Source organism: Calonectris borealis, chromosome 2 (genome assembly GCF_964195595.1).
Source record: "Calonectris borealis chromosome 2, bCalBor7.hap1.2, whole genome shotgun sequence".
Lineage (NCBI taxonomy): Eukaryota > Metazoa > Chordata > Aves > Procellariiformes > Procellariidae > Calonectris > Calonectris borealis.
In genome coordinates, this window is record NC_134313.1 from 21,292,017 (window position 1) to 21,311,156 (window position 19,140).

Here is a 19,140-nt window from a genome sequence, read left to right on the forward strand (position 1 = left end):
TTACCTTAGTTTAGACGTCAAACATAGAAAATTATTATCCTTCTGAACTGCCGTTTCCCATTACTATTTGGCAGCCTGAATTTCATTATATGCTGTAAAAAAGCTCTCCGCAAACTCTGCTAAAGAAACACAATTGTCTTAGAAAAGTAGCTAAAGCATGTGAGGGTTAAACGTAACTTTTTTCCCGTAAGTGTCATTTGCCCGACTTAGAATTCTTTAATAGATACTGAGCAGCGCAGAACTGAAAGTATTTTTAATTTCAGTGCTTTGTATATTTACAGAGGGATTACAACAAACTTCTACACTTTATCTACATTTTAATAGGTCAGTGTGAACATATGAAGTGTATTAAGGTGGACTGCCTTACTTATTAAACTTACGTGAATTCGTCAAAAGCCCTTAGCAGTTGTATGCAGTAGGGGCTGGAAAGCCATGCATGATTGAGGTCATGCATCCAGCCAGTTTGTAAGATGATCCCTCTGCACCGAGCCACCAGCCATCCTTAGCATAGGGGCGCACTCATACACGCATTCCTGTCAAGTCATCTTGTGAAAGGCTGCTTGCTTCCAGCTTGGCTTGAAAGTGCAACCTTAATAAAACTCACTGAAGTCTGAGAGAAAATAGCAGTTCTGCAGCAGATAGTGTAGGGGAAAGAGACTGGGATATGCATATGCAGCTGACTAAAGCAGGCTACATGCTGGACTGTAACAGAGAGGAAACAATAAATCTTAACTACTATGCAATAAATATTCCCAATTTTAACTAAGGAAGCTATCCTCATAGTGAAATTAAAAAAATAACAGTTTACCCAAGCTTGATTACTAAAGTGCGCTTCTCCAGCCCTTTTTCCAAAGACTTTAAGGGAAATTCAAATTTAAAGGAAGAGGAAGAAAAAGGTTTTCTTAAAGTAGGAAAGGAAAGTAATAATAACATGTCAGTTTTCCTTTCCTTTGCTTTCCTGGCAGCGATTCTTGCTCATATAGGCTGTAATAACCAGCGCCGGGGTCCAGAAGCTAGTGGGAGAAGATTTAACCGGATCCAGCATGGGCAGTGCACCTATACTTTCATTCTGCCAGAACAGGACGGGAACTGTCGTGAAAGCACGACAGACCAATACAACACAAATGCTCTTCAGAGAGATGCTCCTCACGTGGAACAGGATTTCTCTTCCCAGAAACTGCAACATCTGGAACATGTGATGGAAAATTACACTCAGTGGCTGCAAAAAGTAAGTGTTTCTTTTTTTCATTTCTCACTAAATGGATTTTTTTGGTGAGGCTTATGCTGTTCAAAGTTTTCGTTAGTTTCTGTGAGAACTGAGGTAATAAGGATTGATCGAGTTCGTGGCTGTGTAAGGGAGAAATGTTTCAGCCAGAGTGCACTCTTCTTAGTGACATTGCTCTTGGGAACAGAATTTTCTTCACGTTACTGAAAGATGCAACTTCTTAAAAGCTTTATCTCAAGAGACCGTGGATGTTTGTGAGCCAGAGAACACAAAAATCCTCCAGAGACTCTAATGACAGAACTTACTAAGTATTCCTATAAACTCTACTTATAGTTCACAGCTTCAGATCAGATGCCATGCAGGATACCTGCTACTTTGACAGCAAAAGGAAGCATTTAAAAAAATCAACATTTAAAGGCACTGGGTTAATAACATCATTGTTCCTCCATAAATAGATCCTGTAATGCTATTCTACCCAGCTAATTGCTGGAAAGAAAGAACAAAGTATATAAGCAGTCACACTCCTAAAACCTTGCAGTAAAACTTTTTAACTGTGTAGATTACACTGGACTTGAAACAGTCTGTTTTAATTTGTGTGTGTATATGTGCATTTTTTCATAGAAAGCAAAAAATGGGTTTGAAGGTGTTGCAGTAACTTAGCAGAAGTAACTATTTTTAAGAATTTGTGCAATAGCTCTAAACTTCTAATGAATTTTTCAGTATTTTATGTATGAGCTGAAGTTTGGGCCTGAAAAGACTTAAATATGTGAATAATTTCACTCACATGAGCAGTCCCATTTACCCTAACAGTATTACTCACTTGTGTAAAATTACATACCTTGCAGGATCTTGTCCATGCCTTGGTAATGAAAATGCCTTGGGATAGCTGACCAGTAAAAATAAATAAACAAACAGTCTTTGTATATAGTTATTTGTAATATTCCCATTCTCACGCTGGCATTTTGACCTGGCAAAACTTAGAAAATTGAGCAATTGAGTGGTGCAACTAGTCATGTAAGATGGCACAAGAAAACTGCTGTATGTACCCATTTGAGAGATACATGATTTAACCCTAACACAAGTTCATACTAACAATGAACATCAGTAAAAATCTAGTGAATACTCTGCTAGGTGGGCTAAAACTTCATATTAGCATAGTTACTGTTACCTATCTCATTTACAAGTTTTGTTTCATCCAGACAGTATACAAGACAGAAATATGTTGAAAAGCATATACAGCTGTCCCCATCCCCCTAACCCTGCTAAAATCTTTAGAGAGGATTTCCTGATCTCTTGGTAAATTAGTTGTGCTCTTTGCATATCTGGCTGTAGCAAGAGAGAAAAGACTCTGTCCAGTAAACCTGTCACTATAAACCAATATTTAACCAAGAATTTCTTTTTTAGACTACTTTCCTCATTTTTTAATATCTGGTCTGCTTTGGGGAATATAACGCTGGAAATGAGGGGATGTCTCTTGTAGAGGAAAGCATTTCTTAAGAAATTATTTTACTGCACCTTGGGAGGCTGAGGCAAGCACTAAAAAGAGGAAAGTTGTTATCTGTGTTTGTGCACACATGATTTTACTTGAGCAAATTGCCTGCTGAATCATGCTTTTAAGACTTTACTTGTTCTGTGTTTGTCCACTAGAGACTGAACTAAGATCACTGTTTCACTGAGAACTGAACATGAAGAAATATGAGTCTCTGGAGTGTGAATGTCTGAGTTAGGGTTAGTCCTCTCACACTTTGGAGGGAAGTGATTAAACAGGTAGGAAGCCCAATGAAAGAGGTTTATATCTGAGGACTGTTTTCTTCTGCAGTGATTGCAAAACTGGCTAGGGGCAGAACCATCCCCCTCCTCCTTTCCTTCCCAGCCCCCAACGCTCTGCTCCCAGGGGTTTACATAGAACTGGGATTGTGCACGTATCCCCATGTGTCAGTTTTCCCTGGAATGAAAGGACCCGTTTCTCTGCGTGATGGAGTACGGCTCACTCTGAACAAATGAGGCTGATGCAGCTCCATTATAGCATCTCTGAATACTGAATTTGCTTTGTTGCTCTTGCCATCACAAAGCATCTCAGCCATAACTCATTTCCTTTCAAAACAAGCATAATGCTTAAGTGTAATGAATATATTATGTAGATACCTCGCATCTCATTTTTGTACTCTGCATTTATTTTTCCCCCTAGATTTTTAATATCAGATATAACTGCTGCTACACTAAACAACATTTTACAATGCACCTGCTGCGAACAAAGTAAAGAATAATTAATGATTATGGGTCTATGACTGGAAATGGATAGTTACAATAAGAAATAACATTTAAGAATTTGAGAGATATTCTGACTTACATAAAGGGAATACGTTTATTACTTCAGGTAATATATATAACTTTCATTAAAATTGTACATAGGCAATGTTTGGCAGGGTGAATTATTTTCGCAACACAAATGCTAGACTGCAATATTGAAAGAGTATTTATTAAGAAAGTTTGTAAGAATCATGGTTTGCTTAACTCTGTAGTATTTTAATTTAAAAATGTTCTTCCTTGATATCTAAACTAGCAGATTTCCAGAAGCAAAACAAGTGTTCTTTTTTTTTTTAAAAAAGGCAATTTTTTAATGCTTAAAACCAAAAGTGCTTCTTTGATGACCTACTAGATTAATTGTAGGTAAAAATGTGCTTGCTTGGGGAGCCAATTACAGGCAATTAAGTCCCAGCCTTGTCCATTAGCATTTGCATATCTATAGCCCGCCTAACTGGGATTGGTTGGCAAACCAGGGACACGGCAAAACCCTCTGCGCAGAGACTACTCGGAAGAAGATGACTTGGTAAACATTTTTAGAGATTTTCCTAGAACTGTTTATTTTAATACCGGATAACTTTCCCCATTGTTTAAGCTTGGGTTTCATTTCTGCAATATGTTTATACTAATAGTTCAAAACAAACAGTTCATCACATTTTCTTTCTTGCAGTAACTGACTGGCACACATGATACTGTTTGGTATTTAATTGCAGTGCCTAAGTATTGCCAAAGAGGAGTTACATGAAATGTTACCATCATGTCTTGTTTGGGAACTTTCTGTTAGTCAGTGTGCTGAACTTATGGTATCAATGGACTCAGTATACATTCAGGATAGCTATATAGATGAGTGTTTCATATACTTATCCCTCAGTCCAAATAGTGGTAATAATTGTTATTACAGTAATAAGTGGGTTTTACATGATCCACTCTTTCTTTTTTTCCGATCATTACCTAAGCAGAATATCGTAAAAGTTTAAAATGAATGCTGAATAATGGTATAAGAAGCTAACACAGACATACAAGTTTGAGTTGAAAGTGAACCACAATCACTCTTGTCAGCCAGTATCCAAACTTAGATTTTTTTTTTGCCTTTTCTTTGCAAATATTGATGGCACCACTACACTTAAACCAAATAAAGAAGCTTCAACTCACTTCCCTTTCCCTTCAAAGTGCCTATGCTGTCACCAGTTATAAAAAAAGTATAAAATGATGAGCTGGATTCAGACATTAAAGAAAGAAATCATGAGTGATTTTTCTGGGGTATCTGTAGCATTTGATAGTCTACTTTGAAGTTTATTCTTACCATGGCTTTGATAAATTATTTGTTTATGGCATTCTCTGTGCTCTCTGTTGACTTCCTTATTTTGCAGAAGTAACATTGCAAGTGCTCACTTGGGTTTTAAACGTGTAAGGAACCTAGGTTTTGAGGGGACCAGTCACCGTATAGGCTTTTGGAAAGACTGGTGTCTGTCACTGTGGGCTGTGGCTCCATTGAAAGTCTGCCCCCCCTCTGCTGCCTTTACCCGCAGGGCCTAGCACTGCAATGAAATAGTAATAATATGCATATATATGTGGAGTGGCTGGATTTTGCCTTGGATTTTATATGGTTTGCTGAAGATGAGAAAATTCCTCACACGTCACTCTTGCTGTAAAGCTGTGTGAAAGTGTGACAGAGCCTGCCTTGAAGAGGACAGATCTAAAGAGCTGTCATAATATCTTATGAGGCAAATTTATATTAATATAAAGATGGAGGTGGCCATAGTGTGTGTAAAATTTTGTCACATTAAGAAACCAATTTTCCCTAGTTGAACTGTTACAAGAAAAAGTAAAAATTCCATTTTATTTATGATTATGTCTCACTGGGCATTTTGTAATGTAACATGTGACCTTAAAGTCCACATAATATTTGGATGTTAAGTGCAACCAGGAGATCCATGATGAACTCCTGTTAATTTTCACAAATAAAAGCAGGTCATTAGATTTGGAATCTGCCATTCTGCTTGTATGAGCATTACTCAGGGCTGTGTAAGGAATGGCTTTCCAGTAAATCTTTCATTTTTCTGGACCAGGTGGACGAGGGCTAAAAGAAAACTTCATCCAAAACTGGCCACTAGCCTGCTTTTTGGCATTCAGCTTGAACCTGGATTTTTTGTCTAGACCCAGAGGCTACTATTTTAGGTGCTCCTTTTTGCTTTGAAATCAATGTATTCTCATATCCAAAGCAGATACTCATTCTAGTGACATCTGAAGTGCAATTCCCACAAACAAGCTGCAAAACAAATGGTGGGATTCAAATTAATGTGATTACTTATATAGTATGTACTACTCAGTGGGTAAGTATATATAAAAGCCAAATTTAAGGAGCAAAAGTAAGTTCATGGAAACAGACTGGTTCTAAGAAAATTCACATTTGAGTGTAAAATTAAAATTGCTTATTTATCTCCAAAAAAATATGGCCAATAATATGCCTGCATTTCAAAGCTTTATTAATCAAATTGCTGAAGTCCTTGGGGTACTCTGAGATACCCACAAGAGGCAACACTTCAAATGTGGAAATGCCTGAAAGCTTTATATTATTTGGGGATAACCTATTTGGCAATGTTTTTTTTTAGAAGCAGAAGAATCAGGGAAGTAGACTGTAGGGCAGTCTCACATGTTGCCACATTTGGTAGCAAATTACTTGAAAAAAATATTTCCCATGCTTGGACAGAAGGCTTTATCATAATGTGAAGTAGAACCTGAATGTGTTTATTTTCAGTGATGACAGCTGTAATTAGGAACTTTCTGGTAACAATAAAATATTACATTTATTAGTCATCAGAACTGTCCAACCAACATGCCCAGTGGGAGATCTCATTTGGAGCACTGAGAGCTTTTCTAAATGAAACTGATATAAAGTAAATGGCGTGTCATTTTGAGGGTGCTGAGAACTCATCGTTCCCATTCCCTTCTGTGGTTTGGAAGCAATCTCTACTTCACAGTGCTGGGTGCCTTGGAAAAAAAAAGACAACCCATGTGGGAAAAGTATAGAGCTGGTATTTTAGGCCTGCATCATCCCACCCAAATTTCTGGCCAAAACCCAGAGATACCCAAGATAGGTTTTTCTTTGCTGCGGGGAATCTCTCAGTGCTGTGTCAAGAGACAGTAGCAAGCTCAGAGGAAGAGCCAGCCATCTGAACAGTCCTGTGGAAGTCCCTGCTTCTCTTCATCGACTCCAGGGAAATCCTGAGCAGCTCGCTTGCTGATTTAAATGCCTTAGTTAAGTGAAATGGATTTAAGCTTTACTTCTGTCCACGGCTGTAGCATAGACTTCCCTTGTGACTGCAAGGAAATCGTAAACTTTAAGTATTCCTGCTTCCCTTTTCTAACACAGATATAGTACTACTACTCAATTTCACAAGACTGTTGGGAAGCTTAATATGTTATTTTTTGTGTTGCTTTTGGAGTCTTTCTGGTGGAAGGTATTTTCTGCTATTAACAGTTTATGTATGATAATAATACTTTCAATGTTTACAGAAAACGATGTGAGATTAAAAAATATTTTGGAAGAAAATTAGTTTTAAAATTAGTAACTAAAATAATTTATAAAAAATAAGCAGATAAATACAATGAATATGAATCTATAATGCTAAGTATATTTTGCAGGTTGCAGTTGAGTAAATGGATTATATATGTCCTGCTAACAGTGAGAATGGTCCTCATTCTTGCAGTGTTCTTAAAACCCGTCGAGCAGCTGCTGCTCCAACCTGTATTCATCTAAGATGAATAGGACCATAGCTTAGTCTTGTACAGATTCTCAGGAAGACTAGTGAGGAATGGCTAGTTGTTCAGAGCTATTGTTACCAGCAATTTTTAATAAACTTGTCATTATCTAAACTCAGCTCACTTGTGTGATTTATTGCAAGCATATCCTGAAAGGCAAAGATACTTAACAACCTGCTTGTATTCATCTCAATTTACAGTTCAGCTTAGTTCAGTCCTCTTCTCTGTATTTGCAATAAGATGCAAACAGGGAAGAGCTAGTAAATGAGGACCTTCTAGAACCAGTATCATGGTTTTAGCTGCGAACCTCATCTTCAGCACCAGCAGCTCAAGTGTCTTGAATAAACAGCCCTGGTGTAAAAGTCTTCCCAGTAGTATAAGGATTTCCTCTCTTGTTAAAGTGTTGAAGTTTGATCAGGAAAAGGGTATTGAAATAGTTTCATGTTTCATAGGAAGGGTTCTTTTTCTTATGAAACAAGCTGTGTTTTAACACAGGGTTATTCTTGTGTAAGCACATGTGCATATTTTAGGCAGTGTTATGAAACACCAGGATGGTGAATGTTCACTTGGAAGGGTAACTTAGAAATGTCATAAATTGTTGCACATTTGCACTACGTTCTCATTAATGTTCCTGCACAAAGGTCAACCTTAGTTAGGAATCAGGTTAATCTAAAACAGTGTAAGTCACTCCTAAACTGGGATAAGAAGTCTACCCAGGGACTTGCACCAGTTTAATTGTCCCTGTTTAAAACTGAGGTAAGTCAAACCAGTGCAACTTCCTTGTCTAAACAAGACCTAATTAGGGCTACGCTCAACATTGAACAAACATTAGAATAGTGCAACTTGAGCATCTTTCCAGTTGACTGTATACCTGTCTTGCTTTGACTGTCTGTACCTATATGTTTGTTCTAAAAATGGCTTGCTTTCAGAATTAAATTAAATTAAAATTAAAACAAGCCAACCAAACAAAAGAAAATAATTTTATAATCCCTCAGAGGAAGTCATATAGAAAATCGGTATTCTAGGCCATGGAGCTACATGATTGAAAGAAATTTCTTATATTCCCTTGACTAGTTTTCAGGAACAAAAATGAAAAAAAGAAAAAAAATCCAATAAGAAAAGGGTAATACTTAGAGAACCATGCTAGTTTTATGGTGGAATAGGTGTGTCTTTAGCAAAGGTAATTTAAAGGTCTGTTGTATGGTAGTACATGGCCAGTCATATGATCTGTGTTACTTGCTGTCTTAAGAGAGAGAAAAATAGGCTGAAAGTGCAGACACGATCTTGCAGTTGGAAAATCTGTGTTGAAGATCCATGAGTAAAAAGTGGCAGATCAAAAATTCTGTAAGTCTGCAGAACTCCTTTTCCTCGGACACCTTGCTTCGGTGCATGAGTGTGTGCACACATATACGCATGGACATACACAGATATATGCATTTAGATTTTTGGAGTGTTTGGTGTTAAGGTACATGGAAATTTGTTTCTAAATGTTGTGTCTTAAATCCATTCTTGTGTTTTATACCTACTTACCTGCTGTCAATCTGTTGTTCTCCTGGAATTGACCTGTTGGCTCAAAAAAACCTAGAAGAGTTGATAGCAAGATGAAACTGTGTGTATTGCACAGGCATTAATTCTGTGTGAATGAGTCCCCATACTGTGTTGCTGATGAATTATAAGTGTGCCTTTGCATTTGTCCTTTTCAGAATGTATATGAAGCAAGAATTTTCATATATTCCGGAAAAAATATTGGACCTTTGTACTTCCCATCCCAGACATGTTTCTGTCCTGGGGTATGCATATGTTGCAAGACAAATCTGTTTGTACTTTTTGCATGCATGGCATTTTCTTCTTTAATAGGAATTGGCATAACTATATAGTTATAATTTTTCATTAGGTCTTCTGGGAATTTTTATTTGTTGGAGTAAATTCTTGCCATTTGTCATGTTTTGTCTAGTTGTCTTGTTGCAAATAATGTACCAGGCATTCCTTCTGCAATAGGAATGTATGGGAACAACCAAAATCCACTTGTTCCAGTTAGCAGAATTCCCTTCTGACTCTGTTCTGCCCGAGGATTTGGGTCCTGGCATTCTTTCACCTCCCTCTGTACCCAGCAGGCAAATAGGTTTGAGAGATTACCCTAGAGATAGGATAAGCTCTGAGCATCCCTGCCAGGAAATTAAGGCAAGACTAGAGAACTGTGGGAGAAAACTGGGAGTATGAGCAGACGACCTTAGAAGGTAATTTGTCTCTTTTTGACAGCAAGACTTCTTTCACACTAGAACATAGATGATCAGATTGGTGCTAATCAATTTTGAATCTAAAAACTATTTCTGCTGCAGGCTGATATGCCATTTATAGACTGATCCTGCCTTCTTTCACATATAAACTTCCTTTAAAGGCTTTCTCTGTGCAAGAGGATTTTCTTGAAAGATACTATCTATGTTACGAAACTTCTGTCTTAAGGATAACATTGTTTAGCAGGCCAGGCTTTTAGTTTCCTCATCCATGACCCACACCAGCCTAAACCTGCAGAGGAAACTTGCAAGATTTCAAAGAGAAAAGCACTGGTGTCATTTGAGTGCTCCTGCACACTATTTTAAATGTTACAAAAACTTTCAGGCATTACCAAAAGCTCTCCAGCCTTCAAAGTGAGGTTCTTACTTCCTGACTGTAGGTGAAAAAAATCTGATTCTCGATGTGTAAATTTACTATTTTGAGATGTATTTTAATATTTGTCCTTTAATACAATCCAAATCTGCAGAACACATTTTAAATACCCACAAAAACCAAAGGAGCAGTCCTAGTAATCTCTAGAGATGCTTTTACATTTATCTTCGGGGTTGTTGTAGACTTGCCTGCCCTTTGGATCATATTATTTATGAATGTTTTAAAGTTGTCAGCCTATACTTATAAAAGTTTATTTTTCTTTCTGAATCTCTTGTCTGCAAATATGGTCTTGCACAGTGAAGATTTAGGAAAAAATAATGTAGTTGTTGTTAAATGATGATTTTGTAATTTTTTTTTTCTAAGCATTTTATTGAATGAATTTTCAATTTGTATTAAACCACCTATGGCTCGATTCAAATGTAATTATTTTCACTTTGGTACGTTCGGCTTTGAATAGTTTTAGCAATAATTATCTTCTAGGAGTTTCAGTTCTCATGCAGAAGTCTTTTGCAGGAAAGAGAACTGTATTAAATAAATCTCTTTTTTAAAACTCTCCTATGAGCTCAGTGTGCGGGTAACAGTGAGGGTGAATAATAAGGTCATTTACATACCTTTCTCTTCTCTCTTCCGAGTCATGCGTTAGTGTCTCAAGAAGGCAAGGATCTTCAGATAATTATCTCACTATCACTATCAGAGCACTAGTTCTCCTAAAAACCTAATATTTTCTATGAAAAAACTGTGTAGAAATGACTTGATATTTCTGAAATCCCACAGAAACATTTTATATACAACCTGGTTCTCCGAAGTCTCCTCCAACACCAAAGGACTCAATGAAGACTGCTACAGCCTTTGAAAATTGGGCATTCATACGTAGATAAAAGTAGCTGAAATGAGGATTTAGGATCACTGCCATTATCATTTAAGTATTAAGTATATTTATTTGTGTCATAGTTAAATATTTACCCTCTACAGTCTTAATTCATCAGGAAATTCCTGTGGCCTTCTAGGCCACATCAGCAAGTCAACACAGTAACAGGCAGTCCCCAAACTGTGATGCCTCCTTTGGTGCTGTGCCTAGAATTTTGAGTATCTGCTTATAGGGAAAATTGCTCAAAGAGATGACCTAATCTCTTCCTGAATGAACTATTCCCCTTTGTTCCTTGGCTAAAACTTCATACTTCACTTTGTGTGTGACTTACCATAGTAGAGATAAATGGTCAAGGGCCACCTATCTTTCCTGCGTCACTTCTATCCTGTTAATGGGAAAGGCCATCAATGCTCTGCTAAGAAGTTTTTCTGTGTTACTATTTTTGCATGGAGGAGATATGGACTGCAAAATTCTTTATCACTTTAGCCTGTTAACTACAGAGGCGATGATTAAGGTTGTTTCTCTTCACATTTTTCTTGAATGATCCAGTTTGATCTCTTGGCTTTTCCAAGAATTCTGGCTGATGCAATAAATATCCTGTTGTATATTCCTCTGACATCGTTTGCCTCCATGACGTCGTACAACTCAACCATTATGGCCTCTGCCTTCATGTCAGTTGTTAAAGAATTGTTTTTACCTGTTACAACCAGAGTTTTATGCAGGGAAACATAAACAAGACAACTGTATTTGCAGAGGCACAAGGCAAGAGGGCTTTGCCAAGTACCAAGGGGTTATCATTAAAGGTGAAGGATGGTTACAGCAAAATGAATTCAATAATCATTGATAAAAGATAGATTTTTATAGTTTGATCTGCTTGATGAGTCATTGTGCCAGACACTGTACAAAGATATAATACATGGCTCTGTCTACAACTGAGAAGTATCCTGTTGAATGAGTGATTTCAAATCCTCATTAGCTGAGTTTTGCTGAGAAAGCTGGCTTTGTTTCATACTCCACTGACTTCCCTGAAACCAGGGTATTAGTTGAGTTTCTGCATCTCACCTCACTGGCAAAATACTTGTACCTCATTACATGCTTACGTACACTGCTCTAAAGACACAATATAATGCTTGGGTAAACTATGTGAAATATCTGTGATGAGTTTGTGTGTTGGGTAACTTGTGAATGCAGTAAGAATATATGTAGCTTTTTCAAGTGCTTTTTTATGATTTTGAATTCCATAAAATAGTTATGGGACAGGTAACTCCTAAGGAAAGTGAAGATGAGTTTGTAACTGCGGACTATTGCCTCTTGGAAAGGGTCATCTCAGAGAAAGTGTAAGGGACCTGGAGAAAGACTGGAAAGGCTAAATATAAGGTTGGAGGTGGGGGTGGTGCTTCAGAGCAAGAAGTCTGTCTATTTGAGGTTGATAGAGGTTTTTCATTAAAACTCTGACAGGAAGGGTGAAGGTTGCTGTTGTAATCCATAAATTTGTGTGCTGCCCAAGGTATCAACTATATATCACTAAAGCACACAATAAGATAACTTGTCCTGCAGTGACAGAAAAGTCTGAAAAATTACTCTGGTGTACAGCACTATGTTCAGTAAAATGCCCTGAAACAATGTAGTTGTAAACTATTTACTGGCTGTGTGGCCCTATAAAGATCATAATACTATGTATTTCAGTAGTATTACAGTCTGCTGCAGAAAACTTCATCATAGCTGAGGAAGATTTTATTTAAAATAACTCTCTTCTTTTTTTTTTTTTTTAAAGAATAGAAAAATTATCTTTCTAAACTTAAGAAAAATATAGGAGTATGAGGCAAAGAAGATGTTCAGCAGCAGGTTTTAATGCAGAAACCATGAAGTCTCCAAATTTTGCTGGTTATTAAAGTATCTGAAATGCAGATGACCCCCAGCTGAAATGTTGGGTAGAACCAGAATGGCATGTGTGGCAGTGCAGGTGGTCACCACATGTCACTCTCTTACCAGGAATGGTCTTGCAACTGTCAATGACAACCTCAAAAAGTAATGCTTGTGTTTGCTGCATACACTTGACCATTAAGTGAAGAAATAACTTACTGGCATCAAGCAAGCACCATGGAGAGTCTGTGATGAGCTAGAGGTCAGAAATACTACAAAGGCATTTGCCCAAATTTGCCAACTTTAGATTTTGCAAGATCTAAGGACTTGACCCCAAAAGTGCTGAGGGTTCTCAAGTTTTGAGTTGATGGTATTCAGAACTTTCCAGGAAACATCTGGCACATTACAAGCTTTACCCCTATAAAAGAAATTGTTTTCATTTCACCATTGGAGAGTGTTATCACAAGCATGTAGCTACTTTTCAGTAGACTTCAACAGGAGGTAGAACCAAGTGGGAATTTCTCTGTTACTCTAAACAAGCACACATCTATTTTATACTTTTGGATAAGTGGATGAGAATGGGAAGTCCAGAGACTCCCTATAGAAGCCTTCCTACAGAGAACAATGTCACCACAATTCAAAGCATCAAAAAAAGGTGAATTATAATTCCTTGCACAGTTCACCTAGGGGATCATATGACCTTAGATACCTTTTTTTGCCAATGCGTGATAACCATGATGACACATGCTGTACTGGCCACCAATAAGACTTAAAAACATAAAAATATTTCATTATTATTATGTATACAGTGAGTGAATAAATTATGTATTTAAGAGATTATACAACACATTTATATATTGACTTTTAAAATGTAATGGATGTACCAATATTAAAAAGAGTTATAAAATTAAACACAGAGAGAAATAAAATAATTTGTCTAGAATTCAGGTTCTTAAAGCTAGGATTACTGATTGTATTTCTTTAATGCTAAACCAGTAAGCCAAAAAAAGCAGCAGTTGTTACCTTCTAGCTTAATACCTCCCAGTGCTCCCTGCAAAAAAAATGCATTATGAACCCTAGGAAAAAAAAAAGTTCCTTGATCCAGGATTTAACACTCCTACACATCTTGGAAACATCTAGCAATTTGGCCACTGACCCCCTGGGGTATTTCCTAGAAGCAGAATTGAGCAAGACTGAATTTTTTTTGTTGTACTGCTATGGGCATGAAGATACGACATGAATTCTTGATTTGTAAAATATGAACCAAGTGTGACATCCTTTTCCTTTTTGTGCATTTTTAAAGACTACTTAAACATTTTCATTCATTATTTTGCTGCTGAAATCATGCAGAGCTCCTGAAATTACAATTAAAATTCTTTGGTCCTTTGCCACCAGAATTAGCCTTGGTTTTTTTCTCTGGGCTATAACTCATGGAACTCCATATGATGGAACACTGGAAATGTGTTTTAGGGTAAATTTCTCATTTTCATTCTTCTTAAGTTTCAAGATGACACCTCAATGTTAGTTATGTCAGTGTGGTTTTGAATGCTGTCATGTTTTCACTTCCATAGTAAAATCCTTCTGAAAAGCTATAAGAAAGCTGCAGCAAGATTATTTTTAGTATACTACTCATAATGCAATACAAGCTTTATATTGTGAGACAGCTTCACATCCTAAGTCAGAATTGCTTGGTATTTTTTCTATCCGAGTGGATATTAATTTTGGGTTTGCTTCTCTCAGGCTTAGTCTGGTATTGATATCACATGTTTTCCAGGTGTTGCTAGAATGAGCCCTTACCAAAAGTATGACTAGAAAAAACAGTAATTTCCTATGGGAACATGAACCCAAAAGAGGTTTTCAACACATTCCACAAACTCAAACCATTATCATTAAATAGCCTTGAGAGGATTAGAAACTGAAAAAAAAAAAGTCTCTCGACTCTCACCCAGAGTTGCTAATGAATTCCTGCGGAGCTTGACCTGATGCTGCTCACAGTGAATCAGCAGCAAAAATGTGAGCTCAGTTCCTGTCCAGGAGAGGGCATTTCCCAACCTCAGGCCCACCCAGCTGAAGCTGACCCCTTGCCCCCTCCTTCCCCCGGCGCTTTCAGAGGTGGCAGAAGTTCCAGGTCTACTTTTTGGTACTGGCTCTCTGGATTCACCTACTTCAAAAGGTCTCTACCCTAATGTAAGGGATTCCTTAACGGTAAGAGACAGACCTCAGCTCTGTCCGGACAAAACCTATTTGGCAGAACAGGAAATTCCCAGATGGTCAGGAGGAATTTTAAAGGGCTGGAGGGGTACGTTGCAAAATGCTAGCCTGGCACCCACAGAGACTGAAGTCTGTTATTTATAGAAAAGCAGAGGCAGAAAACAGATGGTGTGCTTCCTCACAATATGCTCTACAATCGCTGCATTGTGTCAGCATAAATTTGTGGGGTACCACATCAAGAACTGAGATGATAGTACGGTCTCTATCCCCAGCCAGTTTTTTCCTCTGCATGCCTAGAAAGATACCAGCTAACGCCGCGTGCAGTGGTAGTTTTATAACACAAAAAAGATCACTTTTAGAAAGACCTGGAACAACAGTATAAGTCAGAAATCATGTCAATGGCATCAATGGAGCGATGCCAATGTCAATCTGCTGCAGCTGAAAGAAGACTGAAGCCCAGTCTGCGAGAAGCAGACAAACTCAGATGTTTTTTGTTCATTTGAGGATAGGATTCTGTGCACTTTTTAATGTGCATAGCCTTCTCCCAGCGCTCCCCAGGCCTGAAAGTGGGATGTACGTCTCACGAGAACAATTTTATAAAGACATTTTCAGTATTTCCTTTTTTGTTCATGTCAAAAAGAACATAAACACAACTTTGCCTATCAGGTTTTTTTCAGTATTTCTCTTTCCAGTCCCTCAAAACACCAAAGAAGAACTGAGATACCTGTTGAAACAGGAGCACTCAAACTCATCAGGCAGATTATCTTAATTTAAACCTAGTCTTGGATTCTGTCTGCTCTGTATTTTCAGGGGACATTTGTGTTTTTCGGGTTTCTTTTGCTGAAGCCAGTCAGGAAATGTTTTGGTTTCTTTTTCTGAAATGTTTAAAATAGAAAAATCGTTTTTGTTGACATTTTCTCCAGATTATTTGGACACTTCCCCGAGATACTTGCGTGAGAGAATTGCTACGTGGCAGATGTAACCTAGTTAGAGACTTCCCAACCTGGGGACTTGACACCTCAGGTAAAAGTAACCACATCGTGACAAAGGGCAACATCTGCAAACCAAAACATTGTGCTTTTCAGCCAAAAGGTTAGAATTCTTGGTTAAACAATGTCATTGGTCTCTTTCTTATCTATCTGACTATTTATAAATTAATCTTCCTTTTATTTTAAAAAATTAAGCTTTTCATAAACTGAAAGAAATATCACTAGAAAACATTTTTCTGCTGATAAAGAGAAAATCAGCAGACTGCTACAAAGTGACTGCCTTAGGGCTGACTTGAGTGAAAGTAGAATCACGTTCCAGTATTATCTTGGGATATGAAGGAGAAGCCTGAGTGTAACATCCATGTACAGACACAGTGGAGATGTTAGAAAAGGGATGCACTGTTTTGGTGTCCTCCTGTTTCTCTGGGAACTGTTGCTTCTGCAGTTCCTTTTTTTTTTTTTCATGAAAAAGATAGAGAGAATATGCATGTGGAATGTTGTTGATACAGAAAAGATCATGCAAACTGTCCCCATTGAACTAGAGACATCTGAGTTCAAAGAGAGCTATTTGTAACTTTTCTTCCACTGCCCTGGTTTTCGGTTTAATTACGAAAAATATTTTTTAGCTGGCTAATTTAGTTCATGCTAAAGGAAAAAAAAAAATCATCAAACTGCTTAAGAAAAAGCTCTTATAGCAATTATGTTGCGAAACAAAAAAGTAGATCCATGCTGAACACATAATAATATTCCACTGTTTTGTTTAGTGATATGCTAGAAATGCATATCTGGATTTTGCAGAGATTATCTGAAAACCAGAGGCTCTTTTTTTCCAAACTTGGTGGAGCCTGCATGTCTTGGCTGACAGGGCTATATGTCATCCCTCTGTCATCTTCTGATAATGATGCTTTTTAATACTGTATGCCAGTCACCAAGACCATGTACATTTTACTTTTGTGTTTCTATACGGCAACATGCTGACAAAAAATCTTACTGTGAAGGTGACCAGACAAAATTTAAAAAATGGTAAGAGTGACTTGTGTGTCCCTTCCCGTAAACCATCTCTCTGTTTGCTCGAATTTTTAACTTGTTCATATTTTTCAGCTTGTGTTATCTTTGCTAACAAATGAGGAAATTCAGGTGTCTGTGATTCTTTTGTATAGTGCTTTTTGCAAAATGATTGTTTATTAAAGATATACTTTCCAAACAAAATTTGACTGTTATTGCCTTCCTTTGGGATTTCTTTTGTATATGGAAGAAAATAGTTTGCCTGACTCTCAAATCCCGAAGTTAGTCTATAGTATTACTACCTGGAAACAAGTAATGAAGGTTTTCGATATTTATTTTAATTTCAGAACACATATAAAAAGATCAGAATTAAACCATTTGTCCTTCACAATTCATCACAACTGAATAATGTCCATTAAACACAACATGCAGTGGAACAGGAACACATCTGTTGTTAATACAGGTGAAATGTAATTGCAGTAAACATTTACAGGATTTTTAGCTTGGAACAAAGTTTACAGAATTACTGACAAATTTGAGAATAAAATGTTATAATGATTATGTTTCAAATTATGAACAACAGTCTAATTACATTTTCGGATATAAATTAAGCATCTAGGATGAAATCCTAGCTATACTGATTTCAAAGGCAGAACTTCAAGTAATTTCAGTGCAGTCAAGACTGCACACCAAACTCTGCTGGTTTAATTTCTGGCATTAGGAAAGTAGTCGTGTTCATACCATAAATTCAGTGCATATATCTATTATATCTCTTTCTAATACTGACAGAAGGTCCATGTTTGATTTATATTCTTGCATTCATTTTTTAAATAATGTCAACAATTGTTCATACTTCTATAACCCTTTGTATTCAGGACCTCAACATATTTTACAGACATCAATGAATAAAGCTTCATAGCAATCAGAAGGCTTGGTGATGGCATTAATTTTGTTCTCATTATCCAGTGGAAAACCTAGGGTACACAAGGGTAGCTGATGTACCTTTAGACACTTGGGAAATCTAAGTACAGCCAACAATAAAACCAAGACTTGAGGCAGTTTCAGTGTTTATATGATAGTTATCAAAATCCTTCACACTAATACAGACAGGTAAATATCCAGCTGTCTCTCAGGTTACTCCTCTCATTGCTGTCCAGAAATTTTATTTTTTGTGGCAGTAAATGATGGGTTAATTTCATAGCTGCTGTAAATTGACACTGCTCAACGTAGAGTAGTGGAATGGTGTTAATTTAAATCAGCTAGGCATCTGGATGCTCATGCTTGCATCAAAACCTCGTTCTCAATGCATCAAAACCCATGCCTCAATGGATTTGCCTGCTTTATTGGAATGAAAACTAAGCTAGCCAGAGCTCCTGCATACATGCACACTATTCCATTTTCTCATTCAATTTCCAGAGTGGCATTTCTTTTTTTTTTTTGCTTTCTTAAGAGACGAGCCCTGGTCACACAACCTGATGTGCAAAGGGGCAGTGATGCTATGCAGCAGGGTCTCCTCAGCACCACCCATGGAAAAGCCAAACCATTTGACACCTATCGGTTTTTAAACCAAGAGAGCCATTTCCTCTTCTTAGCAAGTACAGACCTTTCCTGAGCTGAAAAGATCTTGTTATGTTACAGCCCATTGCTCCCCATCGCTGTAGAGAAGGTACAGAAACATCTAACAGCACTAATTTTTAAAATTAAAAGGAAAACCTGAAATTTTTTGCAAATGCCTTACAATGTCCTGTATAATTTATTAGCAACAAAATCACTCTCTGCTGGGGTTCAGTGTGATGACAGGTAAAATATAGAGCATGTGCTGCCTTGTATAAATCATACTAGAAACTTATCCAAATGATTGATGAAATGTATTATTTCACATAAAGAATGTACACTGAAGCCCCTTGTTTAATCACCAGTAGGAAAATCACACAGTTTAACAGTAGTTTTGAAGCAATTTTTTATTTGTTTTCCATTTAATATATGTTGTTTGAAGTCTAGAGGCTCCTGTAAATTCAGAACATAGAAGTGTGTTAGGAGAAAAATGTAAAATCTGATTTTCACAGGGGCTGTGACAGCTACCCCTGACTTCAACAAGATAGGTGGGTATTTAGTGTTATTGAAAATCCGTACATAGATTACATTTTCAAAGATGACTAGTAATCAGGGTGCACAAGCAGCAATGCTTGTCTCTTAGGAGCTACAGAATCAACAGCTGCTGAAAATTAGACCTGTTAAGAAATTCT

At 37.2% G+C, this 19,140-nt stretch overlaps 1 protein-coding gene across 1 annotated transcript in view; it reads left to right on the forward strand.

Moving 5' to 3' along the window:
- Positions 1-614: 614 nt before the first annotated feature.
- The window catches only part of ANGPT1 (angiopoietin 1), a 181,356-nt gene continuing 162,830 nt past the window's right edge, over positions 615-19,140 (forward strand). Inside the window, exon 1 of the mRNA XM_075141280.1 lies at positions 615-1,228. Within this exon, the coding sequence (XP_074997381.1) occupies positions 932-1,228 (297 nt within the window). The 5' untranslated portion in view covers positions 615-931. The remainder of the gene's footprint in view (positions 1,229-19,140) is intronic.